Source organism: Myotis brandtii, unplaced genomic scaffold, assembly GCF_000412655.1.
Source record: "Myotis brandtii unplaced genomic scaffold, ASM41265v1 scaffold667, whole genome shotgun sequence".
Classification (NCBI taxonomy): domain Eukaryota; kingdom Metazoa; phylum Chordata; class Mammalia; order Chiroptera; family Vespertilionidae; genus Myotis; species Myotis brandtii.
The window spans coordinates 1,013,123-1,029,953 of NW_005370593.1; the positions used below are offsets into that span (position 1 = coordinate 1,013,123).

General features: G+C 35.7%; 1 protein-coding gene across 2 annotated transcripts in view; it reads right to left on the bottom strand.

Moving 5' to 3' along the window:
- Nucleotides 1–4,913, bottom strand: part of ARHGAP5 (Rho GTPase activating protein 5) — a 74,176-nt gene extending 69,263 nt beyond the window's left edge. For both annotated transcript variants that reach the window (XM_005880980.2, XM_014528983.1), the window contains exon 1: nt 1,033–4,913. In XM_005880980.2, the coding sequence (XP_005881042.1) occupies nt 1,033–4,743 (3,711 nt within the window). In that variant the 5' untranslated portion in view covers nt 4,744–4,913. The remainder of the gene's footprint in view (nt 1–1,032) is intronic.
- Nucleotides 4,914–16,831: the final 11,918 nt, after the last annotated feature.

Sequence of the window (16,831 nt, forward strand, 5' to 3'; positions counted from 1 at the left end):
CTATATAATAAAAGGGTAATATGCAAATTGACCCTAACAGCAGAACAACTGGGAATGACTGGTCACTATGACACACACTGACCACCAGGGGCCAGACGCTCAATGCAGGAGCTGCCCCCTGGTGGTCAGTGCGCTCCCACAGGAGAAGTTCGGCTCAGCCACAAGCCAGGCTGATGGCTGCCAGTACAGCAGTGGTGGTGGGAGCCTCTCCCGACTCCTTAGCAGTGCTAAGGATGTCCGACTGCAGCTTAGGCCTGCTCCCTGCTGGCAAGTGGACATCCCCCGAGGGCTCCCGGGCTGCCAGAGGGATGTCTGACTGCCAGCTTAGGCCCAATTCCCCAGGGAGCAGGCCTAAGCCAGCAGGTGGTCATCCCCTGAGGGGTCCCAGACTGCGAGAGGGCACAGGCCGGGCTGAGGGGACCCCTGGGGTGCACAAATTTTTGTGCACCAGGCCTCTAGTTTAAAATATAATAGACAAAAACTTGCTATTTTAACAGAATCCTATAATTCATATTTAAGAAATCTTTCATACCATTATCCACAAAAAAAGTTACCTGAAAAGTTAATAAATTTAAAAGACTACAAATTACTAGTTTTATTGTACTGTTAATATGCTTGAGTGAGATAGGTATATCAAATTAATACTGCAAAACTGATAGCTCAGAAGGAAAAACCAGACAAATGGGATGCTTACAAAACAGAAAAACAAAACAAAACACAAAGTCACTTTATATCTGGGTTTTTATAGAGAATATATTCACCCAGAATTTCCATGCTGAATATGAAATACAATTACCCAAAGAAGATAAAGCACAAATAAGTGAAATTCAATACAATCAGTAAAAAAAAAAAAAAAATTGCCCTCACAAAATATTCTGAAAATTTTAAAAAGCTGGTCATTTTATGTATTGAATGACATAAGGCAGCTTAAGTTCTCACTGATGTCAAATCCATTAAACTGATAAAAAAAATTTGTGTTAAAGGTAAAAACAAGCATCTTTATAAACATTAGTGGTGATAAATTAAATTTACCTTTTTATCTTCTTTTACTTTGTGGATTTTCTTCTTCATTTTCTTATCATCTAATTCCTGGTCTGAAGTGATTGCAGGATTATCAATACCACCTTTCCAAGTTTCAACAGGAGAAAGAAGTGGATCTTCTTCACTTCCACGATGTCTTCCTTTTCTTTTTGTTTTAGAAGTAGTGAAAGCCTCATCATCACTTGCATCTGAATGTGTTCGTCGATAGTATGACTTGGCTTTACTAAACAGGGTTTTAGATTTATATTTGTATTTTGAAGGCCTTCGTTCCCCATGACTTTTTGAGGTTCTATCAGAAAATCCATTTTCTTCATCTCCTTGGGTGTTATTTACAAATGAATTTCGAATTTTAATACGATTCTGGCTATCATCTGGGACAACATATATCTCATCAGAACAGCCCTTCTGTTTGAAAATTGTATCAATGGGTTCCGCATAGTTATCTGAAGGATCCATATCTTCAGGATGTGCCAAAGGCACCCGGGAAGTCTGTTTTCTTGGATTTTTACCAATACCAGCTTCTATTGTTTTTAAGAGGTTTGGATCCAGTTTCTTCACATTAGTCTTAGGTACAACTGGTTTAGGTTTAATAGGTGGAGGCACTTTATGGTTGCGTTCATGGTCATGACAGTTGGGGGTGCTATGAATAGGATATTCATTTCCTTCCAAATCTAATCTATATCTGGAACGGTCACTAGGTGTTGGAAGCAACTGCACATCATCTCCAATTGGACTATAAGGAGGCGGTGCTTCTGTATCATCATCTGAATCAGGGTAGTTATAGGGAAAATCTCTGGGAGATGGTAGAAAAACATCCTCACTTTGATGGGTTGATTCTCTTGTATTATCAGATAAATAGGAATTTTCTATCATATTTTTTTTCTCTAGGACATCACTGAAAAACAGAGTAAAGACCTCGGTTTGCCGATGATACTGAGATAAAGAATACAATGCTGTAAATTTAGCAGTGATCTCAGTTGCAATGTGTTCTCCTTCAGTCATTAACTCCTTGATGGCCTCATTTTCAAAAAAATCTGCTTGGCTGTCAGTAACTGCCACCAGTTGTACAGGAATGGTGTCCTGAACTTCTGATAGAAATGCTCGAAGCATTCCCATTGATGCTTTCCGTTTGGCAGAATAAACTAATATATATCCATGAACAAGTTCATCTTTCCTTACTCCAATTGAGGAATGATATGATAATATTGTGATCTGTATTCGCCTCCTTTTTTCACCAATGATTTTATCAAGCATTAGGGAATTATTCTGTCCAGCTTGAGCAGCGCTGCAAGAATGAGAATCAAGGAAGGGTGAAAGAATAAGATCCACACTAAATGGATCACCACACATGGCACACATGACAATTCTCAAGTCAGCTTCTGATACATCCTTATTGGTGGGTACTGGGCTCACCACATCTAAATTGTGTTTAACTGATTCTAATACTCCTCTTAGAGCTTGTTTTATTTGGGTTTCATTAAACTTCCGAGGATATGTACCAGCAGGTACATCTACAAAAGGACATTGTAACTTGTTTGCCAACTGTTGCCCTTGATGCCTAAGAATTGGTAGATTCTTACTAATAGAATCTCTCTGATTAGCCAGAATTAACGTAAATGGAAGATTAGCCATATATTTATCTTTTCTGATCTGAGAAGCTTCAGTTCTTATTTTTCCAATAAATTCCCCAATAAAATTCAGTGACTCGATGGAATTAAATACACAGAAGCACCCATGTGGTTTAAAGGCGGCAGTCCATAACTGACTTAAAAAGTAAGGCGAATTGGCATCAACTGGTCGAAGATCAAGTTCATAAATTTTTCCATCTAAGGCATACTCATCATCAGTGGATTGTGTCCTTATCTCATTTGCTAGTTCTTGGGCAAGGCCATCCTTCCCTAAAATAAAAAGGTTAACTTTATCTATATTGGTACTATCATGATACAGTCTTAAGCGACCATGATCTAACTGCAAAAGACTACTGGCAAGTAACTGCTCTACTCTAATGTCCATACAATTTTGGCCACTAAGACATGTTTCTTTAGTAGGATGATAAACAAAACCTATATGCTTAAGTAGAAGAGACTCCCTATCAGGTGCAAGTTTCTGTAAAGCTTTATATCTAGGTTCTTCACTCAAAACTGTATGAATTTCACTCATTTTATCTGAACTAGGTGTTGCATTAAGATCTAAATCATAAAAAAGTTCCGAATGCTCAAAAAGCATTTCCTGAAACTCTTCTTTGGCTTTTTCAACTATTTCTCGCTGATGCCTACTATACACCTCTTTGCTGTCAGCCTCTGTAATATACTTGAAGGCTTCATCCTCCATAACAAAGCACATGACTTCCTCCCATGGCTGTCCAGGTGAAATAAACTGAATTTTTTCCAAAGTCTTTTTGAATTTTTCCTTCATTTCTACCCTCCTTTTCTCTGATATTAGATGTTGTACATGGTTCTGATAGACTTTTTCAGCTTCTAAAGTGCTCAGGAGGTCAAATGGGATTCGCCTATCATTAATTTTGTCTATATGATCAGTTTCATCCCAAGGTGTTTTTTCTAGCACCACAAAACATAACTGAAAATCTGCTCTCTTTTCCATTAACTTCAAAGCTTCTGACCAATTCAAATGTTCAATCTCTTCTAGATTTGGCAAAAGAGTGTTAAAAGCTCTTGGTAAGGTATTTATATATTCTTCTCTCCTTTTTCTTATATGTTCCTGTTTAAGTTGTTCTATATGTTTTGAGAAAGTATTTCGGGCCTTTTTTGTTCCCTCTAAATTGATGTATTCTTCATAATCAGGATGATTTTTTAATTTATTACTAACAGTTTTCCAAGTTGCATGATAATCTCTCACAGTCTGCACAAGTTTTTCAAACTTATCTGTTGCTGTGACAACAAGTTGTCTCTGTGTTTTAAAAGCATCCAGATAGGGAATAATTTTAGGTTTGCCACGAGTTTTATCCAACATTTGTACCAGTGCAGTGAAACATGTTTCAATGTTGACATTCAATCGTGCTGATGTTTCCACTACAAGAAGGTTCTTTTTGTTTGAAGCAAATGCCTGAACTTCTCTAAGATAGTGATCCACGCATTCATCACATTTAGTTGCTGCTATTATTAGAGGTTTTTTTGATTTTGATAGTTGGACAAAAAGGTTATTCACAAATTTAAGTTGATCATCAAACTTTCTATTACATCCCTGACTTACATCAATGCACAATAAAAATCCATCTACATTGAGCTTTCCTTCAGGCATTTGCTTCTGTTCAAAGTCTTGCTCCAAGCCTAGTTGATCAGTGCAAATGTACATTAGTTTTTCTGCTGACTGCAATTTAGAAGCAGCTGCACGTTTTATATACGGTTGTAAATTTGTACTCCGATGAGGCAAGAAAGTCTGGTCATCAATGAATTCTGTTTGTTCAATGACATGAATTTTGCATTCTACTCCATCTTCACCATTTAGTGTTATGTCACCCCAGTACAAAAAGTGATCATTATTTACTACTCGTCCTCCGAAGTCAATGGTGCTGAGCACAGAAGTATGCTCTGGATAATATTCATCTGCTTTTGAGCGTACAAATCTATTGCACAAACAAGACTTTCCAACTCCACAGTTACCTTTGTCTTTTTCAGTCCCAGAGAGTCCAACTATACTGATAGTATAGGATGGGGGGCGCGGCTCTTTGTTTTTTGCCATCATAACTCTCTTCTCATGTCTCTACATTCATAAAGATAACCAGATATACTTCTCATTCCGAAAATAAAAAATCATCTCAAAATATAGATCCTGAATTTCAGAACTATATTTGGTTCTTTGTATTTCCCTCATTTTTGTGCAAAGGTCTTCAAGATCATCAAATGGATCATCTGCCTAGAAAGAGGAGAAAAAGAACAAATCTTAATCGTGAATTATACATTAAATTATATACATATTAAAGATATTCATAACAAAGCACCACACAAGTTAACAATGTTACATATATTTTAAAAAATCACCATAAAATGTCTATGGTTTATTGTTATAAATGTGAAATGACTTCAAAATTTAAGGCAATTCTAACTAACATTTAAATACAAAATTTATTATCTCACAAATTTTAAAATAAGCCCTTATTAATCAAATGATCATTCTGTCTCTACTCTTTTCTATGAATTTAAGGAAACAACCAGTCCTTTCCCTTCCCCTCAATTTTCCTGCCTTCTATGACTGGAGGCTATGTTTTGTGATAAATAAATTATACTAGCTGCTTTAAAAAATCCCTCACAAACTTTACAAACAACCTGCTTTCTAATCTTGTTCCTTAAAATGAAATTTCATATGAATTTATTAGTAAGATTTTAGAATGAAAAAAATTTAAGAAGTTTTAGCACACTGTGAAATCTATAAAATATTATGCCCAAAGACAATTAAGATATTCAAATACGTAAAAGGGGAAATGAAAATAAATGGACAATTAGTGCAAATAATGACATTATTTAACTAGATACATGTTTCTCAAATTATCTAAGGTGAAGAACTAATTTTTATTCCATATCTACAAGCCCACTTTTGTAAAATAAAAATTTTTTAAAGTCTAAGCCCCAATTTCTTATTAGATTCAAGAGACATAAAATTGTCAAATTGTTTCTAAATGTGCTTGATTTCTGCATATATTTCCTCTCAGAGGAGTTACAAAGTGCACCACATTTTGAGCAGCACCAAGCTAAAGAATTTTAAGGTTATATATTCAAGACAATCTTTTAGAAATATAGCACTAGCTGGTTTGGCTCAGTGGATAGAGCGTCGGCCTGTGGACTGAAGGATCCTGGGTTAGATTCCGGTCGGGGGCACATGCCCAGGTTGCTGGCTGGATCCCCAGTAGGAGGCGTGCAGGAGGCAGCTGATCAATGATTCTCTCTCATCATTGATGTTCTCCCTTCCCCTCTGAAATCAATAAAAATATAAAAAGAAGTATCTTATATACCAGCAACATTAAATAACTTTGAAAAATTCCATGTAATTTAACTTAGGTTACTTATGTGGAAGCAATCAATCAGTCTCTTATAAATTTTATTTGGAGATTCTTCACATTCTTTTGAGATTGAATTAAACGCAATACAGGCCAGGCGTGGCTCAATGGTTGAGCTTTGACCTATGAACCTGGAGGTCACAGTTCGATTCCCGGTCAGGGAACATGCCCAGGTTTCGGGCTCGATCCCCGATCCCCGGTGTGGGGCGTGCAGGAGGCAGCCAATCAATGATTCTCTCTCATCACTGATGTTTCTCTCTCTCTCTCTCTTTCTCCCCCCCCCCCCGCCTTTCCTCTCTGAAATCAATAAAAATTTATTAAAAAAGAAAAAAAAGGCAATATAGGCTGGCCAGCGTGGCTCAGTGATTGAGCATTGACCTATGGATCAGGAGGTCACAGTTCGATTCCCTGTCAGGCCATATGCTGGGGGTACAGGCTCAAGCCCCAGTGTGGGGCATGCAATAGGCAGCCAATCAATGATTCTCTCTCATCACTAATGTTTCTATATTTCTCTCCCTTCCTCTCTGAAATCAGTAGAAATATATTTAAAAATAAAAGCAATATATCATTTCCACCACATCAAAATTTTACAAGATAGGGAAAATATTCAGTTATGCCCATTAACATACAGAATAACCCTGGTAAACTAAAGAATATAAAGAAGATGAAGAAAAAAATTAAGGTAAGGAAAAAACTACCACCTGGCTCCCAGTAGCTGGCTTCTCCAATGACCTCAATTTCAAGTAAACATCTATTCAGATTATACTATTTGCTATGCTAGCAACTAATGGTAAAGAGAAACTGTCCTTATAATTTAAATTTTTGACTAACATTTCAGGCAAAATATTTAAAAATAAAATGTCAGTCTTATTCTTGTGTTTAAAAGTTTATCCTATTAGCCTCAACTAAATATTAATTTTAAAAGCATCAGCCATGTGATATTCAAACAAAATGTTTATTAGGTTCACTTTTGTAAAAAATAAAATATGACTATGTTGAAGGAGTAACAAAAGAATTAGGAAACAACAAGTAGAACTGATTTCTAGTAAGACTATTATTTCCTAGTTTATAACAGTTAAGCCCCAACCCTCTTGAGACATGGTTCCCCCATCTATAAAATGGGGCCACGTTATCTATATAAATTTAAGAAAAAAAAATTTTCTCAAATATTAAGTGCCTAGCAAACAAATGGTGCTTACTAAATATTAGTTCGGTTTCCTAATTTGATTCTTAGAACCTGGGAGGCTGTTGAAGATTTATAAAAATGATGTGATTAGACTTGTGACTTAGAAATATTTATCTGGCAGCAGATTACACAATAACTGTAACTAAAAGAGATTAGGACAGAGCCATCCAATCCCATTAACTTGTTTTTTGGTTTTAGTTAAAATTGTCTTAAAATCTTAACCTATGATAAAAAGGAAAATTAGTTTGTGATTCTATAGCTAACAATCAATCAAGGGGAAAAAAATAAAAAGGTAGAATATGAGGTGTGTTTTTCCTTATTTAGAACAAAAAAATGCAGACAACGTACTTTAAAATGTACATCAAAAGAAAACATCTAGTGATTACTTCGAATTTTTATGTTAAATAGTACAAACACTAGAACTACATAAGTCCTTTATTAAACAAATATCTATTCTGAAAACGAAGAGCAATTCAAAGACAGTCCCCTGCCTTCCACAGTTTAAGAGATAAAGTTAACAGAGAAAAGTTAAGAATGCAATGTCATATGGACCCGAGTATTGTAGAAATTTTCAACTATAAATCAAATCCTTGCCAGTCATACCTTTATTAATATTTCTGTTTATTCAAACACATTAAACTTCATTTCTGCTCTCCTATAAAATAATCCTCAAAATACTGAGATACTTTAGTATCTCAAGTTATAGAGTAAGAGAGCAGAAACAAAACAATATCACAAAATGTATTTTTAAATACTCAGAAATAAAAGGGCCTTAAAATTAAATGAAGATAAGTGGAGTCATGAAGTCATCACCCTGTCATTGATTACTGAAAACTGGAAGGTTTTTTATATAATAGAGAAATAAAACTCTATATATTGAGGATAAATTTTAATACTGAAGCTTTAACACACTGCAATTAATTTGATAGCAGTAGTCTCTGAATCATGAATATTAAAGTTTAAATTAGAAATGTTAGGCTTGTGTGACATTTATGGTTTTCACAGCAAATTCACAACAAACTACCAATTAGATACAGCAAGTAACATCTATGTCCTTCTTTCTAACAATGCTATTGGGCAGGCTACCTGCTATTAAGTCAGCTTCAAAGCTTATGTCATCAATCACCATATAGTGATTTTCGAATTGTGGTAGAAAAATTCTTTCACCTAGAGGTAGGAAATAATAGTATTGGGCAAATAGAGTTGTTCTCTTTTCAAATCTCTCAACAGAGTAGTGCTTTTTTTAAAAATCTGGTTTACAGTTTTACTTAACTCAGAAGCTTTAGTTTAAAAAAGTGTTTTCAGGTTTTAAAAAATGTTTGAAAAACCCTCGACTAGAAAAAAAATTGCCATCACCCTGCCCTCAAGGATATTTTGCCATTTGTTTAGGTGAGTATGTTATTACCACCTCATGAGAGAAAGAAAGCTTTCATGAGGTTGACTCTAATAGGTTATAAGGGTATTTAATTTCAAACACCTGAATTATAAATACATGAATTATCCCCTGGCCTTCAACATCCAAGTCAAAATTGCCCTCCACTGACTAGCCAAGGTAGTTTTTCTTCTGTGCTTAAGAAAGAATCCATTGTTTTTTGTGCTCTCCACTAATAAACTAATGGCCAATGTCTACATGCTGGATGTTTATTTTGAAAATTCCTTTCAAATATATCTAATGGTAATATTTATGTCAATCTATTCATATCTTTCTACATTTAATGTAACTTTAATATAACTTGTTCTAATTTTCTTATAACTTCTAGCATCATTGCTTATTTTTACTCTTGATGACCAATCTTTAAGCATTAGAACAGTTATTAAGCTTTTAATATTTTGCAATGCAGTTTCTCATTTTGCCTTTAGATAACCTTATTTCAAGGAAAAGATTAACTATCCTTACAGAAATTAAGACAATAAGAAATTTAAATAAAACAGTCCTACAATTGTCTGCTGAAATGAAGCTATCTCTACAACTTAGTTTTCCAAGATATTTTTACTAAGCCATTCAAACATAACATGCCCCTTTAAATGGAGTTTTAATAACATGAAGTGGCTTTCTGCAAAAAAAAAATTTTTTTTTAAAGTTCTACAAGGAATCTAGGAAACTGAAAAAAATATTCTTAGTAATTTTGGTTTAAACTAAAATTTTGTACCTTTCCACAAAACTGTTGCATTCATTAATAAACAGTATGATTTCATAAAATATTTTTAATGTTGAAGTTATCATACTATCAGGAAATTCCTACTGGCTCTCCAAAATACAGCCAGAATCTATCACTTTTCACGACATTTACTGCTATTACTCTGACCATCATCTCTGGTCCTAGATTATTCCAAGGCTTCTAAACGAATTTACCTGGTTTCTGCCCACCCACTTCCCTAGTTTATTCATTATCAGAGCAACCATGTGTCAAAGCCTCTCATTCTTTTGCTCAAACTCTCAGTGGCTCCTAAAAGTGAAAAACACGTCCTTTCAACTGCCTTCTCCAACCCTCTTTCTCTCTGACCTACTCTTATTCTATTTGCCCCACTCTCATTCTGCTCCAGTCACAATAAGAAACACTGAACTGTTCTTTGACATGTTAAGCATGTTCCTGCTGTTGCACTTACTTTTCCCAATACCCTCCACCAAAATCCCCCTTGCTTAACTCCTTATCTCCTAACATACTATACAACTTATCTCTTTATTACTTCTCATAAACTCTATCCCTTTCCCCACCCCACTTCAGGTTTAATAAAGATCCATAAAGGCACACATCTTTATTTCATCAATATATCCCAAGAGCCGAGAACAGTGTCTCTCACATAGCAACTACTCAATAAATGCATGAGTCCTAATAAATACTAAAATAAAAATGTTCTTTAAGTCTTTGGCAAACAAAAAAGTAAAGTATGTTTACAAAAGAAGTGCTGTAATTTATCAATCTAAAAGGTTTTCTAAAGGTATTTGTGGAGGGAATATACACAAATTTTAAGGTTCCAAAAATTTAGTCAAAAATTAGACCACTAGAATGAAGACTATGATCTGTAACAATGTATTCAGCCAGAACCATCTAATTTTTATTTTCCACACAAACATTTTTAAAATCACATTTTATTATAGGAAATTACATTTTCATGACCTAATTACACAGAAATTTTTAATTACACATTCCATCTTCTTTAAGTCAAATAAATAAAATATCCCTTATATAAACAGATATTCAAAAGAGAAGACTCAAACCCATATATCCCACAATCTCAGGTAAACTTATCTAGAATAGTTTAAGAATAAAAATGTCAACTGGTACTGAAAGATGAATATGGTATAATACCACTATACTGTTATTTTTCTTAATGTTCATTGACAAATTTATTAATGCTGTGAAAAATTAGAAAAGATAATGAAAAAAAAATTTTAACATATATAAGATAGCTAAGTAATTAAACAATGCAATACCTGTAGGAGCCAGTCAGATTCTATAATATATCCTTTGACTCAAAGCATATAAGCACACAATCTTAAGGTTGAAAGGAACACTAAAAAAGTCATCATTCCTATGAATTAGTCTTTAGACAAGATTACAATCAGATGAATTGAAAAGAAAATCTATTAAAAATTTCACCCATTTATGTAGTAACTAAATAACTTGGAAGCGTATCTTGGTAGGATTTAGGATTAAACTGTTAAGAGGAAGATTATGTTTGTTGTGTTTTTTAACCATATTCCTAGCACCCAGAACAGTGCCTGACACACAGCAGGTGCTCAAATATTTGATGATTAAATGAATCAATCTCCAGACTGAGATCTTAAACCACCAGGCAATCTTGAAGTCACATTTATAGTCACAATTAAAAAAAAAAAATCACATACTGCTATGGGCCTATAAAATTTACCACAGAATATTCTTATAAAAAGTATAGATTTTTCCCCCCCAAGAACTATAGGCTACTCATTAACACAAATTATGGGTTTATAAACAGTAAGCCTGAAGCTCAATGGAAGTATTTCCAAATAGGAAGGTCCAAATAGGCAGTCCTCTGGAAGCTCCACAAGCCCTACTCACCAAAGGTAATTCTGCTTTTACCCATTTTTATCTTTTAACATTTCAAGTATTTACTACATGCAAAGTTTCCCTTAATAAAATATTAGAAAACCAATGACCCCCTAAACCAGGGGTCCTCAAACTACGGCCCGAGGGCCACATGCAAATACAAATATTGTATTTGTTCCCGTTTTGTTTTTTTACTTCAAAATAAGATATGTGCAGTGTGCATAGGAATTTGTTCATAGTTTTTTTTTAAACTATAGTCCGGCCCTCCAACGGTCTGAGGGACAGTGAACTGGCCCCCTCTTTAAAAAGTTTGAGGACCCCTGTGACCTAAACCATTCACAAACACATTAACTACCTTCCCTATTATTTAATCAACACTTTCTTCTAACACAGTGGTTCTCAACCTTGGCTGCACATTAGAATCACCTAGGAATCTTTTAAAATTCTGATTTCTGGGCCTCATCCTCCGGAAACTGTTTCTTTGTTATGGGGTGGGGCCACAACATTAGTAACAAAGAGACAGAATTTCGGGAGGACGAGGCCCAGAAATCAGGATTTTAAAAAGATTCCCAGGTGATTCTAATGTGCAGCCAAGGTTGAGAACCACTGTTCTAAACTCTTCCTAGACCATTTCCATATTCTGTGGTGAAAACAGAAGAACCAAAGGTCATTTCATTTTTATCAACCTATGTAAACAACTCATTAGGTATTTACTGGGCTTAGCCACTATCTCCTTAGCTTCATGTCAGAGGTTTTGCGGGTACAAAGGTATGTATAGAGAAGCCCACTAAACCAGTGCTATGAATATGCTCACCTCCCTTCCAGGGTCTGAGTCCTTTCTCCTTACTTTGGAGGACTGAGAAGTAGGGGAAAGGATGTAATCTGATATTCAATACTGCAATGCTGTAGAGGAGGGAAACCATTATTTTCATTATACAAACTACATTAGGTAAGGTTTAACAATTTTCTTAATGATGGAAACATTAAGAGGTCAAGTAAGAATCTCAGGAAGGGGTATAGACTAACAACCAGACAGTAAATATTTTAGGTTTTGTGTTCCATACAGTGTGTTACAACTATTCTAACCTGCAGTCATAGTGCAAAAAAAGCCATACACAATACTTTAAAATTTGGATTTAAAACAGAAGAAATTCCAGGTGTGTGATTAGGGTAGAGTGGTAGAGCACAGTTGCCATTTTGAAAAATAAGAGTGTTTTTTAATTTCTGAAGATCTGGCTATAAAGGGTCTTCAAAGCAAAAAGGAATTAGATAGACCTTGTTATAAGCAAGAAGACATTTTAAAGATTGGAAGTGGAACGCAAAATTAGATTTGGTGGGGCACAAAACACAAGAGATGGACCAATACTGAAAACTTTTAAGCTCTTGAACTATCACATAACTGAAACGAGCAAACCAAGACAAAGAGAGTTTGGTGATTAGCTGCTAGATGTAAGAAATAAAGACAAATAAGTCAGTGTTTCTTTATGAAAAACTCATTGGTTTTAGCAATAAATGGTGGTATCACTTGACTTTCAGCTAACAGTATGTCTAAAGACAAACGAAAATACAGAAATGAAATGAAGCTCATAAACTTTAGAAAATTATTTAAGAGACCATTTGATTTAATACTCAAAAGAAACATCCAAAGGGTTATATACTTAGTAAAGAACAGACAGTTGGACCTTTTAATTCCCCAGACCATTGGAATGTTAATTTTCCACTAGTCTCTAGTCAACCAAAATAAAAAATAAATAAGTAAACTAAGGTATTATCTTGGCTCTGAAAAAGTAAGTATAAAAATAAACATAAAATTTTGGATCAACAGGAAAACAATGAACTACACTATATAAGCCAAAGTAGTTTTTCCTAGGCTATTTAACAATGCTAAATATAGCAAAGTGGCTATAGTAATGCAAGCATTATTTATTTCTTGATCATGCCTTCTATTAACCTTATGTTAATACTTTCCCCCCAATCTCTCAATTTGACTCATAAAGGCACAAAGTGATGCTCTTACATTTTAACCTTATATTTTTGCCTCATCTGCCAATCTATCCTGCACTTCCCTGTGTTTTCGGGCCAGTGTCTCTAACCTACTTACATGTCTTTTTTCTCTCACTTATCCCAATCCTACGAAACTTCCAAATGAAATAAAGTTAATAAACTTCCTCCTTTATCTAAATTCCTTAACACCATTTTTAAATCAGTATGTACTGCCTTAAATATGGTTTTTTACTCTGCCTTGAACTGGCATCTAACTATTCCTAAATTGTCTAACTCCCCAACAAAGCTATAAGCTCTTTTAAGGTAGCGATAGTTAATATTTCCTTGTATCACAGTGCCCAGCTTCTTACTAAAATATTGGTCAGGGGTATAATAAACTAGGCTAAATCTAATATGAAACTAGAAATATGAAAATTCACTTTTTACCGCTAATTCTTCATAATGAAAAGCTTAAGTATCTAACCATGTGACACATACCAGTGATATTTAAGGAGCAAAACATGAACAGCCTATTTTGGCTGTAGGTATTGTGGACAGTCAACTTCCAAAATACAATGAAAGAAGACCAACCTTGTTGATTGTCTCTCTTACATTCAAACTTCTGCAGTTAAAACATCCAAATTCCATTCTCTTCTGCATCTCTTAGTACTTGTAACTATTTACTCCTATAATTATAGTTAACTACCTCTTCAACTAAAGTCTGAGCTAGCCATCTCTAATTTATAAAGGCCAGGCACAGAGTAAGTGCTAAATAAAGGTAGTCTGAATTAATGAATAACAAATCAGAGGCTTTCAAATTTTTTAATGAAGATGATTTCATTTTTCAAAGGAGATCTTATATTTAATTACATACATTTAACAGACAAAAATAGAAGCTGCTTTTGTCTGGGAGGGTGGGTTGTTAGAGAAAGTCTCAAGACACCCAGGAAAAATCCCTAAGGGGTCCAATGAACAGTCAGAAAACCAATGAAAGTTGAATTTAAAATTCTTACCATTATAGCCCTAGCTGGTTTGGCTCAGTGGTTAAGAGTGTCAGCCCTCAACCTACGAGTCTCAGGTTTGATTCCCTGTCAAGGGCAAGTTGGGGTACATGCAGGAGGCAACCAAGCAATGAGAAGATGTCTCTCTCACATCAATGTTTCTCTCTCCCCCCCTCCTCTCTCCTTCCACTCTCTAAAAACCAAGGGAAAAATATCCTTGGGTGAGAATTAACAAAAATTTTTTAAAATTCTTACCATTATAACTATTTTCCTTAATTTCGAATATGGCTTTTCCTGGCTTGATAAAATTATATACAACAACCTTCACTTAAACAGTGTGATTACCCAGATCGCCAAATGATGGATCACTTTACCAAAGTTTCTGTCCAGTTCTTTTAAAACTAAATACCCCTGGTGTACTTTAGATGTATTCACACGTATCTTTTAGGAAAATAGACATTAGTGAAACAGAACACTACACAATGCTTCTTCAGTCAATTATAGTATCTGCATAATTGCTTGGTGTATAAAGAAAAAAATCATGGATATTACAGCCCAAATAGATGACTTAAAATAATATCTATGAAAACTGAAATTGTGACAATTAAAACTTATTCTGTAGCTACCAAGAAAATCTCTATTATGCCATTTCATATTTAAGAAGTGAATACCAAAGGCAACACTTTAAGTCCTGCTAATGGTGAAAGAATAAATTTAGTATGGTCTTCATGAGACATAATTTTTTCTTCAATTAAAAAAAGTGAGTTACAAAACTATTATTGTAACCTGTTCCACAACTTCAATTCCAAAATAGGAATGCAAATATAATATTTTATTCCTTAAAAACTCTTGCAGGTCAAAATAATTTATTTTCTCCAAAAGAGTAAGGGTACTAAATCTGCCTTTCAAACAGAAATGGGGAAGGGGGAGAGAGGGGCTGGGGAAAACATTTAGGATAAGTACCATGTGACACAATTAAGATAACAGTTTTGCAATACATTTTTTAAATTGCCAGAATAATTTAAATGGGAGAAGGGGTGCTAAAAATCTGATAAAAGAATTATAATTCTGTGACAATGCTCTTATAATGTACAAAGAATGACAAAATAAGACCTGCTGAGGTGGGTTAAAAAAATGTAGCTTACACATGACAAATTGATTGTTACCTAGTGTCATCTGTGTCATTCTAATTTCTGCCTTAAGTCAAACAGATCAATAGTGCTATTTCTTGAGTTACATACATAGGCATAACTCATATGTTTAGTTATGCATACTCCAAGGCCTATGTAAGTTTTTGGCCATCTACACTTACTCCTCTCTTCCTTTGATGTACTATAGATACAAGAAATGTGGGTCAATTACAAAGAATAGGTAGAGAAAAAAACTGTAAATGAGAAAGCAATTTAAAATGGAAGCAAAAACCTTAATCTAGAAACTGTCTAGTTAGTTTACCTATATGGTCAGTATGTACATTAAAAGTAGAGCAGTTTTACCATATTAAAGTCAAACACATTGGAATTGACAGTGAAACATTTCCAAACACATTTTACTAATATCTTACTTAACTAAATGTTTTTCCGAATAGTTGCACCTAGATCAAATTTTTGTTAAAAGAACCATTTTAAGTGGGTGCCTAGAGAAATATTCCCTGTACTGAATGAGATCCTCGATGTCAATAAACACCCTCTACTATTCTTTCTGTCCAAATGAATATCGGTTTTGGACTTAAGTGGAGCAGGCCCCCCCCCCCCCCGCCCCCAACACCTGTAGGAAGCAGCGTAAGCAAAGATCAGTAAATACACCCAAGTATGTATTTCACCGTTTCACAGCTGGACATTCTTTTCATGATACGATCCCTTACCTACCACAAAGGGGAAAAGCCAATTACCAGTGGGAATTTAAACTTAAAACGCGCGTACACACCATCTGCACGCCTATTTCGGTCTAGTTTTAAATTCCCATGTATCAAGCACGGGCCCACACAGGGTCTGTCAGACGGTACAACTATAACCGTCTCCCCTTACAACTTTTCTCTCGAATCGTTTGCTAAACGTCCTGGTGGTTCGCCTCGACTTCCCGAGCACCTTGCAGCTTCAGCTGCACCCGGAGCCGAGCCTCCACCTCCCTCGCATGTCTAATAGCGCGGAGGGAGGGAGGGGGCGAGGGAGGGAGGGTGTTTCTCGGTGGGTAAGTGCGCGCGCGCTCCCGCGCGGCGCCCCACCCCCACCCCTAGACTTTTCTTTAGTGGAAAACGGGGAGATTCTCAAGATGCTTCTTTCGGCGAAAACTCAGCATCAAAGCCTCACACCGGCGAGTCTACCACGACAGGATTCGGTGTTTTTTGGCTGCGCGGTGCAACTTCGCACGCCGCGCCCCGAGTTCCCGCAGCAGCAGGGAAGCGGGTGGAGGGGACCCAGGACGGAGCGGCGAGGGCCGGGAAAAGTGAAAGGGCCGAGTCTCCGGGAAGGCGCTGAAGTTTGCCGCGGAGATCGTGTTTCCGCGGAAATCTGCGTCCACTCCCGCTCCCCCCGCTTGCTTCCAGGTGGAACTCGTTCGCGGCCACCCGGCCCACGGACGC